The sequence below is a fragment of the Trifolium pratense genome, linkage group LG2 (assembly GCF_020283565.1).
Source record: "Trifolium pratense cultivar HEN17-A07 linkage group LG2, ARS_RC_1.1, whole genome shotgun sequence".
Taxonomy (NCBI): Eukaryota; Viridiplantae; Streptophyta; class Magnoliopsida; order Fabales; family Fabaceae; genus Trifolium; species Trifolium pratense.
Window position 1 is genome coordinate 61,165,876 of NC_060060.1, and position 15,690 is coordinate 61,181,565.

General features: G+C 33.0%; 2 protein-coding genes across 4 annotated transcripts; both read right to left on the reverse strand.

Annotated features, from left to right (window-relative positions):
- Positions 1-2,776: 2,776 nt before the first annotated feature.
- LOC123909361 (2-oxoisovalerate dehydrogenase subunit alpha 1, mitochondrial-like) lies at positions 2,777-9,308 on the reverse strand. 2 transcript variants are annotated; one of them, XM_045960197.1, is made up of 10 exons: positions 8,846-9,262; positions 7,484-7,489; positions 4,898-5,039; positions 4,622-4,804; positions 4,278-4,435; positions 4,072-4,171; positions 3,862-3,973; positions 3,561-3,700; positions 3,286-3,471; positions 2,777-3,039 (listed from the first exon to the last, which is right to left on the reverse strand). In XM_045960197.1, exons 1-10 carry the CDS (start codon positions 9,073-9,075, stop codon positions 2,872-2,874), a joined length of 1,425 nt encoding a protein of 474 aa, XP_045816153.1. In that variant the 5' UTR covers positions 9,076-9,262; the 3' UTR covers positions 2,777-2,871. The 2 variants fall into 2 exon arrangements, with proteins under 2 accessions (XP_045816153.1, XP_045816154.1); XM_045960198.1 differs by lacking the exon at positions 7,484-7,489 and having other exon boundaries at positions 4,898-5,035; positions 8,845-9,308.
- Positions 9,309-9,855: 547 nt separating this feature from the next.
- On the reverse strand, positions 9,856-12,513 carry LOC123909362 (pentatricopeptide repeat-containing protein At1g43980, mitochondrial). Of its 2 annotated transcripts, XM_045960200.1 has the most exons (2): positions 10,517-12,513; positions 9,856-9,967 (listed from the first exon to the last, which is right to left on the reverse strand). In XM_045960200.1, exons 1-2 carry the CDS (start codon positions 12,255-12,257, stop codon positions 9,918-9,920), a joined length of 1,791 nt encoding a protein of 596 aa, XP_045816156.1. In that variant the 5' UTR covers positions 12,258-12,513; the 3' UTR covers positions 9,856-9,917. The 2 variants fall into 2 exon arrangements, with proteins under 2 accessions (XP_045816156.1, XP_045816155.1); XM_045960199.1 differs by lacking the exon at positions 9,856-9,967 and having other exon boundaries at positions 10,206-12,512.
- Between the last annotated feature and the right edge of the window lie 3,177 nt (positions 12,514-15,690).

Genomic DNA, 15,690 nt, shown 5'->3' on the forward strand with positions numbered 1-15,690 from the left:
TCCACGCGAGGTGGTTAAGTGTTTTCGAATCCCTCCCTTACTTCTGTTTGGTGGTTAATTTTCTTTGTTCCCCTCTATTAGGATTAGTCTTTATAAAATAGGTTCAGAAGCACTCTTTCCCTATTTCTATTACAAACTGGATAGAGCCTAGTTTAGGTTGTCTTTACTGCTTATATGTATCCTCGCCCCAGTCGGTTCCACTTCTTCGTAGTTAGTTATACTTAGGTATCCTTACCCTTAAGGCTCAATGGTGTCGCAAGTTGTCATGTGTGCTTAAACTAGTCATCACCCTAACTTCAAGTAGAATTTATCGTTCTTGACTTAGCTTTAATCCTACACTAAAACCTCAAACACTGAATTTAATGGTCTCATGGAGAATCCTGGTGTACGTCATTCGGTCGGGACAATTAGCTTCGTTTTCTATCTGATACCTGCTAATTTCCTTAGAGTTTATTATAATGTGATCAGTATTAAAATAAAGAATAAAAATCGGACAATAAAAGAGTTTATATAAGAACAATTGAATTTAACACCAAATTATACAATATCAAGCATTCGTAAGGGAGTTCATCGACTCCACCTAACCTAGGAAAAATAAATTACAAAGACAATAAAGAAAAGAACGGTTATTAAATACCGTTAATTTTGTGGGTCTCAATAACATATCAAATGATTTTCAATTTTTCTAAAAATTTCTATGGATGATCAATATGATATAATCTTTCAATCCAATGGTCGATTTTGTAAAATTGATATTCGTCATAATGTTATTCGAGACTTGTGCATCGTACACCACATGAACCACTTATTTTTAATAAGGCAAATATTATCAGAAAGCTTGACCTTATTAAAAAAGGAAAATGCTAAACGGTGCCCCCGGGGCACTAGTTAAACATGTTAAAATAAAATTATGTCTCGAAATGCGTGCATTCAATGTCTCAAAAGTATAAAAAATTGTCTTTTCAATATAAATTTTATTTTTTATTTCCTTTTTAGGTATGCTTAACAAGTGTCCCGGGGGCACTGTTTAGCATGACCCATTAAAAAAAAGTGGTTGAATGAAAAATACAGCAATATGTACAAGGAATAGGAGCACAGCTAACACCCGAAACACCAAAACAAAGGAAGCACAAATTTATTCATACTTTAGTGCACTAATAAAGCCCAATGTTTCTTTATACGATGATGAGGTAGGTACATAGGCATAAAATGCAAGTACAACACTTTATCAAGAAAAAAATGCGAAAATTAATGCAAGTACAATGTGAGCAACCCTTGCTCCTATATGTGTGAGGTTGTAACAATTAAAGTGTGGGCACCCTAAAGTGTGATTTGCTTGCTACTCACTGAGAAAAGTGCTACACAAAAGATAAGGTGGACAAATAAGACACAATGAGAGTTGTGAATGACAATTTCTCTTAACATAAGAAACAAGAATATTGTCTTTGTGTCTGTTGCGGGTCGATGTTCTCATGTCTAAGTTCTCTTAATTCATTTCACTCAAGTTATAACTTATTATGTATCTCAATATGACCTTCATTTTTATGTCTAAGCTATTAAGTAAGAAATGTATCAATCATCTACTTAACCATATTAGTTCTTAAGATCCATTTACTAAACGATGTCTCAATTTAATAAACTTACATTTAATCCTAAGTTGGTCAGACCTTGAATCAAGCATATGGTATAAAAGCATAAGAATTAAAAATGCAATAAACACCACAAATATTCATAAACAATACTAGGTTATCGGTGAATTTCACATTTCCCAACCACAAAAGTTTTAGCTCATGGTGAACAAAGATGGAATCAGAGGCAAGAAGCTTAGATACACATCCATTACAACAATAATAAAGTAAAAGATAATAACCTAAGTGAAAACTCAAAGGGAGTACTAATAATTTGTCAATCATCATGTGCTTCGAGGTGATGCAACTCCTCGGGCCAGTCTGCACTCTGCACTTGACAACAATAGTGGAAGAATGGAGTTGAGAAGGAGATAGAGGCTGTCAAATCTTTCTTTCTAGGGTTTAAACTTCTGAGCTTTAGGGTTTATGAATCCTTATCTTTATATCCTTATCCTTATATAACAACACTCTTAGGAATTGGCTAACCTTACTTGTCTTCCAAGCATAGCCAAAGAATAAAGCATATTCATTTGTTTGATCCTCGGTCGATTGTATTTGGAATAGCTTTTTGAAGCCCAGCCCGAATCATAAAAAAACAATATGGGCTAATGGGCTGGTTCATTAGGCCTAGTCCATTTTTTACGGCTCTATTTGTCACTCTCCAAACAAAAAATTTAAATAAAAAAAAAATGAATTAACTATTTGATGTTTTAGGAAAAGCTTTTCAACCCTTAAAGTTCTATGTAAAGTTAAAATTATATAAGTGGTTTCCTTGGTTTGAAGAAAAGCAATAGAAGCTACAGAACAATATTTTATGCATCTTGATATCCCTGGATTAATTTTGCAGTCCTAATCCTAATGAGATTATTAGATTAAATTTATGAGATAGATCACATAATGTAGCCCATTTAATCATTTTATTCATGAATGAAAATTTTATCTTGAATAATGGTGATTGTCCTATAACCAAATTGGATGGTCCTGCCATAACATTGTATGCATTTTCTATTGATTTGTGAATTTATCTCTGATTCTAGCGTTTTTATAGTTTAGTTCTATGTTATTGAATTTGAAATGTCACTTTTATGGTATGTTATTGTAGAACTAATCTTAACACATTAAATTAATGGTATGATTAACACAAGAAGTGTTGAAATAAAAATAAATCAGAAGAATATGCAATGTAACTGCCAACTTTATTTTACATTCTGACAGTGAATGGTTATTTTAATTAGCAATATATCTACAAAGGAACATCAGAAGGGTAATCTTTGGGATGCTTCTCAATGGCTTTTCTAAGTAGTTTTTCTTGCTCCTCAAGGTTTGATGAAAGTTGGTCATATACATCAGTAAATAAGTCCTCAAGTGGAGGTTTTTGTGCTTTCTCAGCCACTTGAATCGCATGCATTAACTGTATCAAAGTAATACAAATCCGAAAAAATGTCAAAATTTAAAACAGGTTGCTGCATACTAGTGTAGCACCGACACTTCATAATTGAAGACGTGTCTGACACCAAAACGATACTGACACATATAATTATATATAATCACTTCTATTTTGTAAAATTATTATCAGTGTCTATGTGTTGACGTCATTGTCGTGTCTATGTGCGTGTCTATGGACTAAAGTGCAATAAATGAACAAATTTGAACTCACCTGCTTCCTGACACTGCTTCTAAGCTCTAATTCATCCTTGTCACTCCACCAACCATTCCTTTCCACCCATCTTTTGAATCTATTCACAGGACTTCTTTCCATTTTCCAATATTCAATCTCATCAATTGGTCGGTACTTGGTCGAATCATCGGATGTAGAGTGGTGTCCTACTCTATAACTGAGAGCCTAAACATCATTCATTCAGCATATGAGAATAAACACTCAAAAGTTAATGATTATCTCATCTTAGCATGAAATTAGAAGCTCAATTATACCTCAATTAAAACTGGTCTTTGTTCTTTTATAGCAATTTCGCGTGCAGTATGAACTGCACTATAAACAGCAAGAGCATCATTTCCATCTACTCTTATACTCCATATGCCATAAGCTTGACCTTTCACCACAATACCATCACCTAACCAAACATCAAAAATATAAGTTTCTAGTTTTTCTAATATCTGAAGTTAATCACATAGACTTGAAAATGATATAGACCATGTTTGGATATACAACTTAATTAAATGCTTATATAATTTTTCAGACAAAAAAGAAGTCGAGAGAATTTATAAAGAGTACTCCGAAATTGGTCTTCGACAGGGGTACTGATAGCCCATCCATTGTTACGAATGATAAAAATAACTGGTGCTTCCATTACTGCTGCAAAATTCATACCAGCATGAAAATCTCCCTACAAATATTTCAAATATCAGCAATAACCATAGTGATGTGTTATTCTATTATTACTTTCTTAAAAGATATGGTTGGTTCATATTCATCATCACAGACCTCACTAGTAGCACCATCCCCACAAAAAGTGACCGCACATGCATTTTTGCCATCCATTTTAAGCGAATAAGCAGCGCCTACAGCTTGAGGAAGTTGTGTTCTGAATTTCTTGCCAAACAACATTAACATATTCAGAATGAATGTCACAATCACAAATCAACAATTGCAATTATTATAACATGTTATAATAATATATGGTAACTTACGCAATGGGAGATGAGACTGTGAAGTAATTGTGCTTGTTAGAGCCGTAGTGTATAGGCATTTGCCTTCCTTTACCTAAATCATTTGTGTTTCCAAAGCATTGATGAGCAATTTGTTGCAGCGTAAAACCACGCCATAACAGAACTCCAGGCTCCCGGTACTAGCAGTCACAATGTTATGCATATTTTATTATCAACAATTAATCAAATATAAGTGTTCAGAAAAGATTTGCAGGGTGGTACCAACTTGGCTCGTGAAACCAATGAAATTTCATAACAAATCATGAATTTAAAAATTCTCGATCACATTAGTTTTTGCTAGACAATGCCTTGGGGCAGAAGCAAACCTGAGGCAAGATAATATCATCAGAAGAAAGCGCAGCTGCTGATGCAATGTTAACAGCTTCTTCTCCCATCGAGGTGAGGTAGAAGGAAATTCTTCCTTGCCTCTGCACCTCATAGAATATGCTGTCCATTGTTTGAAGAGTGACCATCTCAGAATACATCCTCACAGCCAATTCTTTGCTAACCTGTTTGAAATATTATCAAGAGGTTCTTCATCAATATTCTACGAAGCACGGATGCATAGTACGATACGACATTGATACGGAGATATGACATACCTGAACATGATTGGTGTGTGTCATGAGTTCACCATTGTCATCAAGGACTCGATAGCACGGAACCCTCTTGTGAGATGTATCAGAAATGAATCTCATTTCAGAAGTGAATGCAACTTTTCCTCCAGGAAAATCAATGACCTGAAACAGTGAGAGGAAAATTTAAATAATGTTGGGGGAATAATACAACATTAAAAGGAATATGTGTGTATTAGTAGTGATTGTTTAGTTTTTTTCTATTAAGTAGTTTAGTGGCCAGAAGTGAATAAGTGGAGAATCTCCGGTTCAAATCTCAACCCCTGCATATTGCAATGTATCTATTGAATTATGCTCACGGGGACGGTAGTTGTTTAGATTTATAATTCAAAGGAGTAAAATATGAATCCTCACAGGAAAAAATTATGGCCTAGTGATTTCTCTCTTCCTAAATAATTAACAATGTTTCTCCTCCCCCATTTATTTAAAAAAGGTCTTGTTTAAAAGCTTTTAACAAAATCCTTAGACCATTTTCAATGGGGGAGTTTATCCTATATTCATTGGTTGGTCATAGGTACCATCATCGGGGAGAAAAAATATTGGTTGGCCATAGGTACCATTATTAGGGAGAAAAAATAAACGGTACTTGTGGAGGAGAGGTGTTACAATAAGGACATCCGCGCTTGTTCAAAAAACAATAAGGACATCCGCGGAACCCACCCGTTTTTAATATTAAAATAATTTTTTTATGTCGAAATATAATGATGTAGAATTATTGATGAGATAATTAGTTTTTTTTAGAGGTGTTGTAGTGGAGAGATTTAGTGTTTACTATTAAATATTATTGCGGATGCTATAGTGTTAACTTTTTTGAATAAGTTTTTTTTTTTTTTAACTCTCAGCCTCTTAGGGAAGGGAAGAGGACTCTAGTAATCTGGAGTTCGGCCGCAAGATAAGTAAAATCTGGCTAGAAATTGTACCGTCCAGTAATCGAACTTGGGTTTCTTTAGTGAAACTCATTAACCATTTGCTTTTGATGTCTTGATTATTAATAATTCAAATTATAAAATCCTATTTAAAAAATAAATATTTGAAAGATAATATTGTTGAATTAATTTTGATATCGTATCCAAAAAAAATTTTTACGGTGATATCGTATCCAAATTTTCTTTATATGATTTAGCAATAAAATCTTTATTACCAAAAAAATCTTGTATTAGGTATCAGAGTCCCTTCTCGAGAATTATTGAATATATACAATGATGCGAATTAAGGTTAACGAAAAGGATTAGAACGAATCTTATATCTTGAGGCAAAATCTATTTTTCTATTGTCCAAAAAGAAGGCTATAAATTGAAACCAAAAGACACTAAGAATTGGATAAGTTTCTAATTTTATTTTATAATACTATAACAGATATCCGTGATTAATTGGGGAGCAACTTAGTTAATATATAAAAAACACTATTGGGTTAATTAGTTTATCCATGACTCATGTGGTTAAGGAGTTAGTTTAGAATCGTTCGAAAGAATTCATGCTTAATTTTTAATGAAAATAATTTTAATTAAATTTTATTTATCTTATCGTCGAACTTTAAATTACTATACTCATTTTTATAAGAATAAGACTATAAGAGGACTGATTAAGTGTAAACAATCATGACCATCGGAATATAAAATCGAAGAGAAATGTTATTTAGACATAATTTTTTAAACAAAAATACAACATCTAGAGACAATTATGTCATTTCATATCTTTCTCTCTTCCATCGTCATCATTTCTTCTCTACCAATTTGTACATTTTATTAGGAAAATGACATAATTATCTTGATGTTGTATTTTTGCCTCAAAAGTTATGTTTAAATAATATTTCTCAAAACCGAATGCATCACCATTCCTTGCTTTTTTCCCATTTTCTGTTTTTTACATTCAAACTCTTGACTTTTTATTGTTAGCAGGTTTTTGATCGACTGAGGTTGCTTCACAACAGTCAATCTCAACCATTGAAAAATGAACAAACTGCTATAATTTATTTAGTACAATTAGAAAGAAAGAAAAAAAAAAAAAAAACTGAAATTGAAATTGAAAATAAACTATTTATTTATGAGTCAACTTTTTATTAAGGGTCTTGCTAATGAGTGCCCCCGGGGCACTCTTTAAGCATTTCATTTAAAAAAACTTTTTATTTAAAAAGTTAAACACTACAATTTCCAATGCGTTGACTTTACGTATTCCGATAAAAATTCTATAAAAAAACTTACTATTTAAGGACTTAAAGAGTGCCCCGGAGTCACCGTTACCTTTTATTAAATTGATTTCATGTTTAAGATGGTCTAATATTAAACACCCCCACGTGATATTCCGTATCATTAGAAAAAGAAGTAAAAGACATGTGGCCCATGCATAAAAAAACTAAAAAAAACAAATACTGCATAAAAAACATGGGCATTGGACATGCATGCTATATGCGGACCAAAGCATAACACATGTCATATGTATTATTATCACTACCTCCAATTTTAAATATATCCATCCAATTCTATATATAAGAAAAAATTTGTTTTTTTAATTCATTGTAAAATTGATGAATGTAGACTATATTATTATCTAGATTCATCAATTTTACAATGAATCTAAAAAATAAAATTTTTTTATATAAAGGACCGGAGAGAGTATATAGTATTTTTTTGAGTTTCTTTTTGTCCTATATTAAAAGATAATATTAGTTATTTTCTTACAAACATGTTTGTAATGATTTTAGCTATTTTTATGAATATGTAATAAATATATTACTATAAACATTAACTAATTTTATCTCAAGGATATAGATGCAAATTATTTTATTTTTTAAAAATAAAAAGAGAGCAAAAGTATCACAAACCAAGAAATGCCAACTAAGTTGGCATCCCTTAGCCGCCATCCATCCATCATTTGCAATATTATTAAAAAAAGAAAAGAAAGGATTGCGTCAAAAAAAAAAAAAAAGGATAGATGCAAAAATAAAATTCATACCATATTTTCTGTAAAGGATAGATATGTAAAATATGTAAAATTCATATTCGACGACTCATTTAATTTTTCGAGTACTCTAACCTTTATTATTTTGGTGTACAAAGTTTGACTAAAAAACTGTAAAATCTTTTCAGTGATTATTTTAAAGAAAATGTTAATTGGTGTATCGGAATACTAGTAAATTAAATATAGTAATAATATTTTAGAACTTCTACGGTTAATATTTTGAAAATATCAAATCCTTAATGTGATCCATCCGTAAAATTAATTTTCACAAAGAAAAACTCTTTCTAATTTTTAATGTAATATTAATTAATTTTTTCATTTTTTTTATAACATAGATTTTTCACTTTATATTTATGATAATTGTGAATTCACCAAAATTTGGTAAGGATTAAAAAAAAATCTCACTTTCGTTAATAATTTTTTTGTTAATCCATGTGAAATAATCAAATAAGTCACTCATTATATAGAATAGAGATAGTAAGTTGTAGGACTACAGACTACTCCAATGACTATTATCATTTTGTGTATTTACCAAAAAATTCTTATTTATTGAATTTCACATTTTTTTTTATAATGAATTTCACTCTATTTAATAAATGATATTAATTTTACTATTAATTATTTTATTTTGCTTAAAAAAACTAATTATTAACCAAGACATTGGCTCAAGACATTGGCTCAAGTAATTAACGAGTTCTCTCTAGAATTAATCGTTTAAGGAAATCCGAGTTTGATTGACTAAATTTTACTTATCTCGCGTCCAAACTTTAAATTATCGAAGTTTTAGTAAGGTTATATTTTTTGGACAGATTTTTGTTTTTGTTTTTTTATAAACATATTTTGTTTTGACATAGATAAACATTTATATTTGGAGAGTTTGATTCATGCATCTCCTTCTCTACTTTATTCATTCAATGTCTCAACTCAACCGGTGAAAATATAATAGACATACGTACCTGATCATCATGTTGCTGAAAATCTTCCAACTGTGCCTGTGCTTTGCTGGATTCATAACGCGTTGATGATGCAACAAATGGCTGAGAAGAAGAATATCGAAACCGATGATGGTTAATCAATGGTGGCGGAGTTGTTGTTGATCTTGATCCTCCTATTCCTAACAACAAGGATACCTTATTCTGAACTAAGCTCCTAGACCTTTTAAATAACAAAGCAGCTGCCATCAACATATATATGATTGAACAATGAACAAATAATCACAGAGAAATGAAGAAACTAGATAGAAGAAATGAAGATATTAATGATGATGAGATTGAGAATGGGATAGATGGGTGAAAAAGACAAGCTCTATAGTACTCCCCATTATGTCTGCTTATCTTAGTAGGTTGTCTCAGTGACAGCAAGGACGTGGAGATGTGTCGTGAGTCTATAGAAAACCTTTTCTTTCTAAGATAGGTGTCCGTTATTATCATCTCATGGGAGTAGGACCACGTCAGATCCATGTATTGTTGTTATCTTAACCTTTCAACCTATATTATCGAAACACACCTAACCACAATTCACTATCTTATCAAACATGTGGCCTACCATGATACGTTTTACGAAATTTTCACCGTCATTAGCGAATTATTTCTAGGAAAATGCTAACTAGTGCCCCCGGGGCATTAGTTAAGGATACTAATTATAGTAAAATTACATTGAAACTTGTGTAGTCAATGTTTGTAAAATATAAAAAATGTCATTTCCAATGCAAAAATTGTTTTTTTTTGTATCCTTAACTAGTGCCCGGGGGCACTAGTTAGCATGACCCTTATTTCTATACATATATAAAAGTTAGAAATCAAACTTCTAACTACTTACCTACTTAACACAATCAAAACTCTTATCATTTTAACTAATTCATTGTTGATTGTGATCTCGCTCGCACATGTATTGAAATTACTATGAAAATTTGTTAATAATAATAAATGAATATTTTTTCGGTATTTATTGGTTACCTGTTGTTCTTGTATGAGCATACGAGACTGATCATCGGAATCGGTGGTGTAATCTTCGCGCCTAATGCCTGAATCTATTCCAAGTCTTTGATCTTACGCTCCTTTTTCAAGTGAGGAGATGTACCTGCAAAAGATATTTTGAGGCTAATAAACGTGTTCACGTTATAAATGAATAGATTGTATGATAAGAAACGATCAAATGAGATTTGAGGTTCGAGCAAAGTTAAATTAACAACAAAAAACCCAATTTTTAAGGATGTCAAAATTTTCATTTCATTGCTTAACATGTGCACAATATAAGATTTATTCACGATTTACCAGGGGTTGGAATTTAACACGCACTACAACGTGATGAATCAAAGTTTAAATTTCAACTGATAAAAATATTGATTTTTTTTTACTGACCGGTAAAAATATTGATATGTAGTGTCTAACATGTTTAAATATACAATCAGAGTTTGTAAGTTGTAACCCACTTCAATTCAATATTCATATTCCTACCAACTGCTATACAATTTTTAGACATCATTATATTCAGTCTCGATCTCCCAGACCAGTAAATTCAGTAGCAGATAAATATCTTTGCCACCGTAATGCTGTAATTGATCTGATTCAAAAGTATATACATGGTTTCTTATTCCTACCCAACTGCATCCGATCAACTCTTTAGTACCTCTATTTTCCATAGCCTTCCTCACTCGAACCGTGCTCTCCCATCTGTCACTCATCTGATATATATGAGCCAACACCAAGTAAGGTAAGGTTGTCTGTGGCGACCTCTCCATTATTTTCGTCGCAACTATTTCAATAGCTTGCAAGTCTGCATACATTGCACAAGCAGAAAGAATTGACCTCCAAATGTCAGGGGTAGGTCTATACGGCATATTTTCCACAATTATGATGGCTTCTTCAAGCTTACCAGCTCTACATAACATCTCCACGATATATGAATAATGTTCTTCCTCTGCTTTTACTCCAAATTCCATCTCCATTAGGGAAAATATTTCAATTCCTTCATCAACCAAGCTCCCATTGTTGCATGCTAGTAGAACAGCAGCAAATGTTATTCGATCAGGTGGCATTCCAACTCTTATCAATTCCTTGAAGAGTTCCATGGTCGCAGACACTTTGCCATTGTAAGACAGTCCCATCATTATAGTGTTCCATGACACCAAATCTTTTGTTTTTATTTTGTTGAATATATTCAAGGCTTCATCAATAAATCCAAATTTACCATACATATCAACAAGTGAATTGGCAACAACTGCATCTGACTCGAAACCCAATTTAGGAATCAAAGCATGGATTTGATTACCCACTTCTACTGGCAAGAAAATGGAAACAGAATTCAGAAGACAGCTAACCGTGTATTCCGTTGGTCTGATATTCTTTCTCAAGGTCAGCACAAAGAGCCGCATAGCATCTTCCCCCAAATCGTGTCTAGCATAACATGAAATCATGGAATTGCATAGAGCTGAATCCCATTGTTCTTGTTCTTTAAATAGCCGCACAGCGTCCTCCAATCTGTTGCATTTGGAAAAGAGATCAATAGCAGCACTTGACACAATGCTATTATAAACAAATCCCACCTTGAAACAAAAGGCAAAAACCTCCTTACCCTTTTCCAAATCTCGCAAGTATGTACAAACACTCATCAATGTTGAACACGAAAACTCATCAGCTAACAACTCCGCAGCTCTCGTTGAACAGAACTGCTCTAGAGCAAGCTCTTGACGCCCAGCTTTATGACAGGCCCATATCAGAGAGTTCCAAGATATAACATCAAGCTGCTTCATAGTCAAAATCACGGCAAAACAATAATCAACAAGACCAAACTTCCCATACATAGTTATCAACGAATTTCCAAGCACCACATTAAACAAATCCATCCCACTTCTAATCATCCTACCATGAACCTGCTTAGCATGACAAGCACTCGACACAAGCGATGTTAAAATCGAAAAAGTAAACCCACTCGGTCTCACACCAGTACCTTGCATTTCAACAAAAAGCTCCAATGCATGACTAGAAAACCCACATGAAGCATAACCCGAAATCATGGTGTTCCAACTAACAACATCTCTAACAGGCATTCTATCAAACATGTAGCGTGCCTTACCAAATTGAGCACTTTTGAACAACCCTTTTAAGCAAATGTTCCAGGACGTTGAATTCTTGTAAGAAATATCATCAAACACCTTCAAGGCATCATTAATGTAACCGAATTCAGTATAAAGATTGATACAGCGATTACCCAAATAGGTATAGGTATTAAGACCTAATTTGAGGAAGTGGGCATGAACAATTTTGAGAAAGTTTGCGGATTTATTATGAGATAAACAGTGGTCTAGGAGAATAGACGAATGAGAAAGTGAAGAGTGAAGACACTTTGTTTGCTTAAAAAATGGGTACATGCAAATGCTGATTACATACACACAGGGCACAGAGGCAGAGTAAGTAAGTAATTGGAGTATTCAAAAATCAAAAAAAGAGTTTTTTGCGATTCCATGAATCTTCATCTCTGCTTCTATTGTTCTCAATTTCACATATTCAGTCTCAGAATATCAAATATTGCTCCACAAGGCAATGTGCATTATCTGGCTCTAGGGTCTTTACATTAGCTCCCGCCCTAAATCTTCAACTAATATTTTCGGAGTAAATCACAGTTCTAACCCTAAACATCCAATTTATTTCCCTTAAATTTTTAGCAAATAGGAATTTATAAATTTTGAATAGTGGAATATCATATATATAAACATATATAAATAAATGATTTTTTTCATTCTCTATAAAAAAATGATTTTTTTTCATTTTTAAAATTATTAAAAAATATGATATTATATTAACAGAGGTTGAGTTTAGAGGAAGAGGCTAAATTCTCACAACTTGACGTAAAAAAGTTTGAATCTCAACTTAAGGAGGTATTCACATTTAGAGTTTGACACACTTCAAATAGAACTGTCGTCGATGGAAGATAAACTTGAGAAATTAAAAAAAAAAATATATTTCTCTTTATATGAGCAACTAAACTATTATTTGCTTTTTCTTTCTTTCTTTTGAATAGACTTGTATTTTTTTCTAATGTTGGATAAGCAACTTGTAAGTGGAAGTTTGTGCGGCGAGTGTGGCCATATGGGCAATGTTGGTCAAAATGACATATGATCCGTTTGGTTGGAGGGAAAGAAAGTGGGAAAAAATAAAAATACAAAAACTGAAGAATAAACTTAGACTAAGATTTAGTTTAAATTTATTCATCGGTTTCCGTGTTTTCGTACGTGTTCCCACTTTCTTTCATTCCAATCAAGTAGACCCTTAGTTAGGCACAAGCCCTCACATTATACTACATAGATCCGTATCACCGTGTTAGATTATTATAATTCTCGACAATCTAGATTCTAAACTTACAAAGTCAGAGCCGGTCTAGAGGTCAAGCGACTCGAGTAAGGACCTTAGGCCCTCGGAAAAAAACTTAACAAGAGAAAAAAAATCTCACACGAGTGATAAGCACAATAGTTTAAACTCCCAAAAGAAATTTATGATGACGAAAAAGTCTCGCAGTAAGTCATAAAAAACTAAAAACTTCTAATTCTATGTTTGACCAAATTTTCTATAAGAAATTCATCACCCATTTCTTTTTTTTTATTCAATTTTCACATGTTTGGTGTCTCCAGATTTAAAACTTCATATTTCCTTTTTTTTTCACCATCAGTTTAATCTGGTTCGGGGGTCAATTCTGGCATCAAGTGGTTCAAGCCCCCTCCTGATCGCAGTTGTGGGAAATCGAACCATGATCCTCCCTACCAAGTTCAGCATCAATCACTACTAAATCAACTAATGATTGGTTCATATTTCCATTTTAATCGGTCATTGTTATTGATAAAATTTAAATTTAGTCTAAAAAGCTGGTAAAACAATTTTAATAAAAATAAAATATATTATACTTTTTTTTTTGTATTCAAAATATATTATACTTTACAAACTAGATATGTTATAAATAAATAAATTAATGCATTATATTATTTTTACATTTTTTTTTGTCAAGTAGCTTAGTGGCTAGAAAATTCACCTTAAAGGTGAATAAGTAGAGTGTGAGAGAGAGAGAGAGAGAGAGAGAGAGAGAGAGAGGGAGGGAGAGAGAGAGTGTGTGTTGAGAGCTAGGGTGTTCAAATATAATTACACAAATAAATAACCAATTGTAATGTGGATGTTTAGTAACCAATTACTACCTCAGCAGTAAAATTTTGAACAAGCAGATCATGATCAACAACAAGGTGAAAACTAGCCTTGATTGCAACAACATTCAACTGGATTCCCCTGTTTTCACTTGATAAAATAAATGAAATCAGCCAGACTACAAATTAAATCAGCATACTACAATTATGTGCTCATACAGGTACAAAACCACTATACAACATACATACAAAAAGGGGGTTTGAAATGCAAACTCTCAAGTAAGTTCAGGTCGAAGAGCTCTCAACTAACTTGGTACAAGTTGCATTCTTGCATCGCCAGGACCACGGTTTGATCCCCGCAACTGCGATCGGGAGGGGGCTGAAACCACTTGATGCCAGAACTGACTCCCGAACCAGATTAAACTGGTGGTGAAAGCCAAAAAAAAATTATTGACAGAAGAAAATATTAGCTTAGCTTCCCACCATGCATTCAAACATAGTACAAAATGTTACTTCCTCAATAACATGCTTCAGCTTCACAATATTAGAGTGTTGATTTATTTCTAGAAATGAATGCCAACAAGTGATCATTCGACTTGCTATCGCTTTGAGGTAGTTATGCCTTTCACAGTAGAGAATCTTGACAACATCTCTCTACTTCTTTCTGGCTATACTGTGTTTATAGTCTTCCATTATTGTTAACTATTAAATTTAGTAATCTTTCTTTTTATTCATGTTTGGCTGTTATTAAATTTTGTCCTAGTCAATCATAAAAATGCAGATTGTGAACTTGAAAATGATGATGCAATATTTCTCATGGGAGGAGTGTGTAAATCTGAGATAATTAAAGGCATTATATCATAGGAGGAGTGTTTTGCTAGCCTTATCTATACATATTCTGGTCTAATGAGTAGACCTTGTGTTGTTAATAAATAGTAAATATTCTATTATTAGGAGTAATCTTAGTAATTTGTATTCGGCCCATGAGCCCATTATGTTAGAATAGTCTGTATAAACACATTAGTGATTGTACATTATTCATAACTTGAAATATAATAATATTCAGTTTTCACATGGTATCAGAGCCTATCGTAGATCCATTTGTTGTTTGTTGTGGAGACCTCCCAAATTTGGGTCACCCGTTGTTGTTGATTCCACGTTCCAGTTTGTTCAGTCCTGGACGTGAAGGGGTGTGTTAGAGGTCCCACATTGGCTAGAGATATGACAAAGATAACTTTTTTATAAGTGTAGTGCAAACCTTTGAGTATTGGCCTCTCAAATTTTAATATGGTATCAGAGCCTCTATGACTAAGTGGTCTAGAGTTCGATCTCTGCTCTCCTCACTTTCTAATTATTTTTTTTTGAAAACCATCCTCACTTTCTAATTAAAAAGTGGAATTTAAGCATATGGTAGGTGGGCGGGCCTATGCATTATCCACGCTTCAAGTCCAAGTAGGCTCTTGTGTGAGGGGCGTTTTAGAAATAATATAAAACCATTGATGTGCCCCATCCTAACAGCTTAAGCTTTTGAGATAATCGATTATTTAATATGGTATCAGAGTCTATCGTAGATCTATTTGTTGTTTGTTGTGGAGACCTCCCAAATTTGGGCCACCCGTTGTTGTTGATTCCACGTTCCAGCTTGTTCAGTCCTAGACGTGAGGGGGTGTGTTAG

What these genes read in the sequence shown, in the direction of transcription:
- LOC123909361 (XM_045960197.1), bottom strand. Translation starts at nt 9,075, where the DNA reads ATGTTGATGGCAGCTGCTTTGTTATTTAAAAGGTCTAGGAGCTTAGTT. An exon ending in CACACACCAATCATGTTCAG is followed by an intron (nt 4,805 to 4,897) that starts GTATGTCATATC and finishes TATTTCAAACAG; the next exon opens with GTTAGCAAAGAATTGGCTGT. An exon ending in GGGATGGTGCTACTAGTGAG is followed by an intron (nt 3,974 to 4,071) that starts GTCTGTGATGAT and finishes AAATATTTGTAG; the next exon opens with GGAGATTTTCATGCTGGTAT.
- LOC123909362 (XM_045960199.1), bottom strand. Translation starts at nt 12,257, where the DNA reads ATGTACCCATTTTTTAAGCAAACAAAGTGTCTTCACTCTTCACTTTCT.